At 45.5% G+C, this 9533-nt stretch overlaps 1 protein-coding gene across 1 annotated transcript; it reads right to left on the bottom strand.

Moving 5' to 3' along the window:
• Positions 1–767: 767 nt before the first annotated feature.
• Positions 768–3927, bottom strand: LOC123137719 (aquaporin PIP1-1). The gene is made up of 4 exons (XM_044557559.1): positions 3364–3927; positions 1831–2126; positions 1468–1608; positions 768–1106 (listed from the first exon to the last, which is right to left on the bottom strand). Exons 1-4 carry the CDS (start codon positions 3698–3700, stop codon positions 1008–1010), a joined length of 873 nt encoding a protein of 290 aa, XP_044413494.1. The 5' UTR covers positions 3701–3927; the 3' UTR covers positions 768–1007.
• Positions 3928–9533: the final 5606 nt, after the last annotated feature.

Below are 9533 nucleotides of genomic sequence, written 5' to 3'. Positions count from 1 at the left end.
CGGCTGAGATGCGTCCGAGATGGCGCAAAGCGACGGGTGTCGAATTATTCTTCTTCTTCTTCAGAGAAAACAGATTAAGCTGTTATTTCTTCGACAGGGAGTGGGGATGCTCTAGCACTGGCTACCTAGGCACTAGACCTTGGCTTCCGAAAGGGTGTTTTGGCGCGTTTGGAGTTCAGACGTTGAACGGACAGGAACAAGCCATGTGCCGTGGCGTAGAGGCAGAGCCCGCACTATCGGCCGGCCTTTACACCGTGTGCCACTCTGCCAGCAATCAATCAATCAATCATCCTCGTCTCCATCTTCATACCTGTGCTCGCCTCTGCCCCCACCACCCACCAAGGCAGCCAGGGTCCAACAACCACCACCATCGTTGCAGATTCAAATACAATGGAGAAAACCTCTCCAATCCGCAAACCGGCGTGCTGATCTCTCATCATCTGTTTCCGGAGAGTTGGTGGTCAGTGGGGTTCATTTCTCTCATTAGCCATAGGCCGTAGCATCACTCGATTCAGAGCAAAACCTTCTCTCTTTTTTGTTTCTCTTACCGTTTTCATCTTAGTTTCAGTGGCTTAGGATCGTCGGTAATTTCTGTTTTCCTTGCTTTAGTTTAGGTTATTATTATTATCTACTCCCTCGGTTCCAAATTACTCGTCGTGGTTTTAGTTCAAATTTGAACTAAAACCACGACGAGTAATTTGGAACGGAGGGAGTATCAGCTAGGACAATCTTATCTTAGCATCGTTGTCAACATTCCAGACACACAATCACGGGAGCAGCTATAGGGAAGCCACATCAACAAATTATAACTTAAATCTTCCACAATGAGAGCACACACAACTGTCACACACTCACACTGGAGTCTTAACACACGTAAGTCTGGATTCAGTCAGGAGAGAACATCTTCAGGAGAATCGACGGCGGATGCGGTACTAGGCGCTCGAAACAAGACATCACAAAGAAGCTCGTTATTCCCGATCAGCTTTTGGTAGCGGAGGCGAGGCGGCTTAGGACCTGCTCTTGTTGAAGGGAATCGCTCTGATGATCACCTGGTGGTAGACGGCCGCCAGGGCAGCGCCGACGAAAGGGCCCACCCAGAAGATCCACTACAAAATCAAACTGATCAGGAATGAAGTTTTCAGGGCATAGCCTCTGTTATTGATAGGTTAGGCATGAGAAAACAGATCGATGTGCTACACCATATCCCATAGCTTAATGTGCCACTATGTTAGCATCATTGAGGTTGTTGGTTCTGTGATTAACTGTGGTTGGTTACATGTAACACCTGATCAGTTCAGCCTACCCAGAAGGCCAGACAATTGTGCACTAACTATTAACTAATACTATGCCCCACTATGGTTATGGAAGTGCTGTTTACGTCTGATATATTCTTCTGGAAGCAGTTTCATAGTTAGTGGAGCAATTTGCTGAAAAGGGCAAGTAGGTGAGAGTGGGGGCTTCACTCACATGGTCATTCCAGGCATGGTCCTTGTTGTAGATGATGGCAGCGCCAAGGCTCCTCGCTGGGTTGATGCCGGTGCCAGTGATGGGGATGGTGGCCAGGTGGACCAGGAACACCGCGAACCCGATCGGCAGAGGGGCCAGGATCTGTTTTCACAAGCAACAGATGGAAAATTGTTACGATATGTACCAAAACACACAGCAAATCATAATGAGATGAGATGACTAGACACACAATTCACTGGAGCAAGCAAGATGAACCGGAGAACCTATATTCTAGGCATAAACATACTATATTCCAAGGCATTGCTAGCATGTAGCATCACATATCAAACAGAACTGGCGGAGTAAAAGTGTAAGAGTACTTACAGGAACATGGGAGTCTCTGGCATTCCTCTTGGCATCGGTAGCCGAGAAGACGGTGTAGACCAGGACGAAGGTGCCGATGATCTCAGCACCAAGGCCATCGCCCTTGGTGTAGCCACTGGCGACTACATTGGCGCCGCCACCGTTGCCCATGTACAGACCCTGCTGGAAGCCCTTCACCACTCCAGCTCCACAGATGGCCCCCAGGCATTGCATAATTATGTAGAAGACGGCCCTGGTCAGGGACAGCTTCCTGGCCAAGAACAGCCCAAAGGTCACCGCTGGGTTGATGTGTCCTCCTGTCATTTCAGCATATAACTGAGATTAGCAGTGTCCTCACCCTCAGCTTTGGTAGTGCTTTTATTGTTACATCATATCTGTTCTCTCACAAATTGATATTTTGAGATTAACCAGGCAGAATCTGAGATTCAGGAGCAGTAAGTAGTGAGAATTGGACCACAACATTCACTGAGAGACAATTTACAATTTGACAATAAAAGAGGTTTAGTGACCACTAAATGATGTATTGCCCGTAGCAGAGTTTCAGCAAGCGAATTCCATGAAATAGTACTGCATATTGGTCACTCACTTCCAAGTGAAACCGAATCATAGTTTTAAATAGCCGGCTATAGCTCCGCTATAGCCCGCTATATAGCCTTTTCAGCAGGATGCGGCTAAATGGTCGCCTTCACAAATAGCGCGCTATAGCCCGTTATAGCTCAGCTATAGCTCCGCTATAGCTGGTTTGAAGGCCCGCCGCTATTTTTTCATAGCCCGCTATTTAAAACATTGAACCGAATCAGATCGAGTAATAAATATGGTGTTTTTTCATGTGCACCTTTGACCTTTTGAGGTTGGAATATCTAGATTTGGACATTACAGAAGCGCTGCATCAAAAGATGAGCTCTTGTGAATTGTGCCTTTGCAAGATAAATAAAACTAGGTTTACATACTGCAGCAGTACAGTTTGCGAATGAAATATCTAATACTACTAACTACTCTCGGTACTACTAGAAAACAAAGACACAGATTTTGTGCACATGGTCCAGCACGGAGCCTTAATTATCTCTCTTACTTTTTAGTTTTATGAATTTTTTGAAAGAAAGATCATATGTGTCGTATGTTCATCTTGATATATGTCAGCATGCGAAAAATTCAACTAAGAAGAGACATGAAAAAATTGGTGGGAAAACATGATATTGTTCGTCCTGTGCCAAAAAAAAAAAACAAATTGGTATCATAGTCTCAACAGACACACATTTTGTCGTTTTTGCGTAGAGTGCACGCCTAATTTAAACAAAAATGTTTTTACAACTGTTTAATAAAGTGAACGGAGAAGAGAAATTATTGTAGGTTGGACACGCAACCCACTTCACTTTTTGGAAGACAGAACTCTCTAGAATCTATGCGTTGCGTACAATAACAACAAAAAGGTACAGTACTAACTGACAGCTGCTTCAGCTCCTGTGAAGCAACGGACGGCTAGGAGTATGTAGCAAGCCAAGAAGAGGGAGAGAGAAGGGTGTGGAGAGAGACCTGAGATGCCGGCGGTGCAGTAGACGAGCGCGAAGATCATGCCGCCGAAGGACCATGCGATGCCCTGGATGCCGACGGTGGCGCACTTGGAGGGGGACTTGGAGACGCCCATGACGGTGAGCACGGTGACGTAGAGGAAGAGGAAGGTGGCGATGAACTCGGCGATGCCGGCGCGGTAGAAGGACCAGGACTTGAGCTCCCCGGGCTCGAACAGCGGCGCGGGGGGCGGCTCCTTGTAGTCCTTGTCGTCGCCGCCGCCCTGCGCCGCCGTCCCGATGGGCTGCCGCTCCGAGTACCTGTTGGCGCCCAGCCGCACGTCCTCCTCCTTCCCCTCCATCGCCCTCTCTCTCTCTCTCTCTCGCTTCCTCTCTGGCTGCTGCTCCGGGAAGGGGAAGTTGAGGCAGCGGCGGTGGGTGTGTTGTGAGCTGTGGGCTGTGAGGTGGTGGAGTGCAGGCGGGTTATAAAGGGAGGAGCGGGGGTGACAGAGTGAGGAGAGGAAGGTGGCTATGGAAAGGGGCGAGGAGAGGAGGGTGATGAGGGAGGAGCACGGGGGTGTCGAGTGGGGCAGTCCAATGGAGTGCAGTGGTAGTAGTTGGTTGCGTCGGGTGCCTTTTCCGCTTTATTGTTTGTCTTCGAGCTTATCCAATTCCAACGCTTCTTTCTCCACTCTGTTTGTCTGCACTAAGCATCATTGTTTCATCAATAATCAGATCGGATAATGAAGTACATTTACAAATACTTCCTTTCTAACAAAAATATAAAAATATATAATAGCGTTTTAGAGCAACTCCAACTCGTCGAACCAAACGGACGACGCTTTTGTCCGTCTTCTGTCCGTTTGAGTTGGCCGTTCGCTCGGCATCCGTCCTGTTTAACATTTGGGTCTGCGGTGCTCCCAAGGCGCCGACCATATTTGCCGGCATGGCCGCCCTTTTTCAACAAATATGCCAACATTTTGCATTATTTTGACAAGCAGACTTGTAAAAAATAGCATAGTTTCACAACCAAATAAAGTATAGTTTTACAACCAAATAAATTAAGCATAGTTTTACAAGCCAAATAAAAATTAAATTGTCTCAAATACATGTGAACAAAGATACATCTATTGGTTGTCAACATGAGCCCATATGCTCAACCAAATCATTTTGCAGCTGCATGTGAGTTTTCCAATCACGCATTTCATCATGAAATTGGGTGAACTGTTCAAACGTTGCCGCTCCTCCATGCTCAGGCACAACATTTTCACCCTGAACTGAAACCCTTTATCGTAGATACGTTTCGGACGCTCATCTTCTACGATCATATTGTGCACAATCACACACGTTGTCATCACCTCCCACAACTTCTTGGTGCTCCAAGTCCTAGCAGGATACCGAATGATGCCCCATCGAGATTGCAAAACACCAAAGGCACGCTCAACATCCTTCCTATCACTCTCTTGCTCTTGGGAAATTTTTTTTCCTCTTCTCTCCAACAGGGTTGGGGATTGTCTTCACAATAGTGGTCCACTGAGAGTAGATACCGTCACCTAGGTAGTATCTTTTGTCGTAGTTGTGGCCATTGATGTCAACATTCACCGGCGGGCTGTTGCCTTCCGCAAGCCTTGCAAACACCAGCGAGCGTTGAAGCACGTTGATATCATTGTGTGATCCGGCCATGCCGAAAAAAGAGTGCCAGATCCCGAGATCTTGTGAGGCCACGGCCTCAAGTATGATAGTGCAAGCCCTGACATGGCCCTTATACTGCCCTTGCCAAGCAGAAGGGCAGTTCTTCCACTCCCAGTGCATGCAGTCTATGCTGCCAAGCATCTCTCATAAGCCCCTGCTGGCATTCATCACCAACAAGTGGGCTATATCTTGAGGAGTCGGCTCTCTCAAGTACTCAGAGCCAAACACAACAATCACAACCCTGCAGAACATGTACATGGACTCTAGGCATGTAGACTCGCTCATACGGACGTACTCATCAATGAGATCACCGGGCACTCAAGCATCCGGATGGCTGCAGTGCATTTCTGATAAGATGAGAAGCCACTCTTTCCAAGGGTGTCCTCTTTGCACTCGAAATAGTTATCGTATCTGACCACCCCCTCTCTAATACGGTTGAAAACATGGCTAGCCATACGAAAACGCCGCCGGAATTTCTCATGTTTGAACAACGGGTTGGTTGTGTCAAAGTAGTCCTTCGAAAGAAGGAAATGGCCACTCTCTCGGTTGCGATTCAACGCTGGAAGGTGTCCTGGGATTGAGCCGCGGAACAACGGCCGCTGGCTATTAAGGTGGTTATGGACCAACACGGCAGCCAAGATCTACTCCTCATCATCAAACAAGGAATCAAGTCGCAAAGAAAGTTGTGGAAAAATAACTCGTAGGCGGAGTCCATTTTGTCCTTGGCAAACTATCGAACAGCTTGCGGGCACTGACGAAGGAGCTGGCCGACGAAGAGACGCGCCCCTCCCTTGGACCAGGTGGCTGGCCTGGAGACGTCCGACGACCGTGCCGGCGTCCTACGAGCCTGTCGGCGTCAGGACGAAGGAGCTGGCCGGGGCGGTGAGGTGGCTTTGATATGTCCATTTTGCATCATGCTTTTATATTGATATTTATTGCATTATGAGCTGTTATTACACATTCTATCATAATACTTATGCCTTTTATCTCTTATTTTATAAGGTTTACATGAAGAGGGAGAAAGCCGGCAGCTGGAATTCTGGACTGGAAAAGGAGCAAATATTAGAGACCTATTCTACACAACTCCAAACGCCCTGAAACTTCACGGAGAATCATTTTGGAATAAATAAAAAATATTGGGCGAAGAAAGTACCAGAGGGGGACCACCAGCCAGCCACAAGGGTGGAGGGCACGCCCTACCCCCCTAAGCGCGCCCCACATCCTTGTGGGCCCCCTGCCAGGCCTCCGGTGCCCACCTTTGGCTATATGGTGTGTTTTGACCTGGAAAAGATAAGAAGGAAGCTTTCGGGACGAAGCGCCAACGTCTCGAGGCGGAACTTGGGCAGAACCAATCTAGGGCTCCGGCGGAGCTGCTCTGCCGGGAAAACATCCCTCCGGGAGGGGGAAATCATCGCCATCGTCATCACCATCTATCCTCTCATCGAGAGGGGGTCAATATCCACCAACATCTTCACCGGCACCATCTCCTCTCAAACCCTAGTTCATCTCTTGCATCCGATCTTGGTCCCAAAACCTTAGATTGGTACCTGTGGGTTGCTAGTAGTATTGATTACTCCTTGTAGTTGATGCTAGTTGGTTTATTCGGTGGAAGATCATATGTTCAGCTCCTTAATGATAATTAATAATCCTCTGATTATGAACATGAATATGCTTCGTGAGTAGTTACGTTTGTTCCTGAGGACATGGGAGAAGTATTATTATAAGTAATCATGTGAATTTGGTATTCATTCTATATTTTTATGAGATATATGTTGTCTTTCCTCTAGTGGTGTTATGTGAACGTCGACTAAGGATAATTTTGACCGATGTCCAGTGATCTACTTCTAGATCACTATTGTACCCCCTTGTCAAACTCATGGCAAGGTACACAATATGTCTGGTATACAACATAGCATACTTTATAGAACCCATGACTGAGGCATAGGGAATGACTTCCATTCTCTTTCTATCTTATGTCGTGGTCGGGCTTTGAGTCTTACTCAACTTTACACCTTGTAACATAAGCAAGAACCCTTTCTTTGACTGATCCATTTTGAACCTTTTCAAAACCTTTATCAAGGTATCTGCTTTGTGAAAGTCCAATTAAGCGTCTTGATCTATCTCTATAGATCTTGGTGCCCAATATGTAAGCAGCTTCACTGAGGTCTTTTATTGAAAAACTCTTATTCAAGTATCCCTTTATGCTATCCAGAAACTCTATATCATTTCCAATCAACAATATGTCATCCACATATAATATTAGAAATGCTACAGAGCTCCCACTCACTTTGTTGTAAAGACATGCTTCTCTAAAAGTCTGTATAAAACCATATGCTTTGATCACACTATCAAAGCGTTTACTCCAACTCCGAGAGACTTGCACCAGTCCATAAATGGATCGCTGGAGCTTTGTTAGCACCCTTTGGATCGACAAAACCTTCTGGTTGCATCATATACAACTCTTCTTCCAGAAATCCATTCAGGAATGCAGTTTTGACATCCATCTACCACATTTCATAAAATATGGCAACTGCTAACATGATTCAGACGGATTTAAGCATCACTACAGTTGAGAAAATCTCATTGTAGTCAACACCTTGAACTTGTCGAAAACCTTTTGCGACAAGTCGAGTTTTGTAGATAGTAACACTACTATCAGCGTACGTCTTCCTCTTGAAGATCCATTTATTTTCTACGGCTTGCCGATCATCGAGCAAGTCCACCAAAGTCCACACTTTGTTCTCATACATGGATCCCATCTCAGATTTCATGGCCTCAAGCCATTTCGTAGAATCTGGGCTCATCATCGCTTCCTCATAGTTCGTAGGTTCATCATGGTCTAGTAACATGACTTCCAGAATAGAATTACCGTACCACTCTGGTGCGGACCGTACTCTGGTTGACCTATAAGGTTCGGTAGTAACTTGATCTGAAGTTTCATGATCATCATCATTAGCTTCCTGATTTCACTAATTAGGAAGCTAATGATGATGATTTTCCACTTCACTCTGAAATTCTTTGAACGTTTCAAATGTTTCAGACTTATGCTTCATTAAGTAGGTATAACCATATCTGCTCAAATCATCTGTGAAGGTAAGAAAATAACGATACCCACCATGAGCCTCAACACTCATTGGACCGCATACATCTGTATGTATTATTTCCAATAAGTCAGTACCTTGGTCCATTGTTCCGGAGAATGGAGTTTTAGTCATCTTGCCCATGAGGCACGGTTCACAAGCACCAAGTGATTCATAATCAAGTGATTCCAAAAGTCCACCAGCATGGAGTTTCTTCATGCGCTTTACACCTATATGACCTAAACGGCAGTGCCACAAATAAGTTACACTATCATTATCAACTTTGCATCTTTTGGCTTCAATATTATGAATATGTGTATCATCACGATCGAGATTCAACAAAAACAGACCACTCAGCAGGGGTGCATGACCATAAAATATATTACTCATATAAATAGAACAACCATTATTCTCTGATTTAAATGAATAACCGTCTCACATCCAAACAAGATCTAGATATAATGTTCATGCTCAACGCTGGCACCAAATAACAATTATTCAGGTCTAAAACTAATCCCAAAGGTAGATGTAGAGGTAGCATGCCGACGGCGATCACATCGACCTTGGAACCATTTTCCACGTGCATCGTCACCTCGCCCTTAGCCAATCTTTGTTTAATCTGTAGCCCCTATTTCGAGTTGCAAATATGAGCAACAGAACCAATATCAAATACCCAGGCGCTACTATGAGCATTAGTAAGGTACACATCAATAACATGTATATCAAATATACCTTTCACTTTGCCATCCTTCTTATCCGCCAAATACTTGGCGCAGTTCCGCTTCCAGTGATAGTCCCTTTGCAGTAGAAGCACTCAGTTTCAGGCTTAGGTCCAGACTTGGGTTTCTTCTCTTGAGCAGCAACCTTCTTGCTGTTCTTCTTGAAGTTCCCCTTCTTTCCTTTGCCCTCTTTCTTGAAACTAGTGGTCTTGTTGACCATCAACACTTGATGCTCCTTCTTGATTTCTACCTCCGCATATTTTAGCATCACGAAGAGCTCGGGAATAGTCTTGTTCATACCTTGCATATTATAGTTCATCACGAAGCCTTTATAGCTTGGTGGCACTGATTAAAGAACTCTGCCAATGACACTATCATCAGGAAGATTAACTCCCAGCCGAGTCAAGTGGTTATGGTACCCAGACATTCTGAGTACGTGTTCACTGACAGAACTATTCTCCTCCATTTTGCAGCTATAGAACTTGTTGGAGACTTCATATCTCTCAACTCGGGCATTTGCTTGAATTATTAACTTCAACTCTTGGAACATCTCATATGCTCCATGACGTTCAAAACGTATTTGAAGTCCCGATTCTAAGCCGTAAAGCATGGCACACTTCACTATTGAGTAGTCATTATCTTTGCTCTGCCAGGCGTTCTTAACGTCATCAGTAGCATCTGCAGCAGGCCTGGCACCCAACGGT

The sequence above is a fragment of the Triticum aestivum genome, chromosome 6B, assembly GCF_018294505.1.
Source record: "Triticum aestivum cultivar Chinese Spring chromosome 6B, IWGSC CS RefSeq v2.1, whole genome shotgun sequence".
Classification (NCBI taxonomy): Eukaryota; Viridiplantae; Streptophyta; class Magnoliopsida; order Poales; family Poaceae; genus Triticum; species Triticum aestivum.
This window is presented reverse-complemented; position numbering and strand designations above follow the sequence as displayed.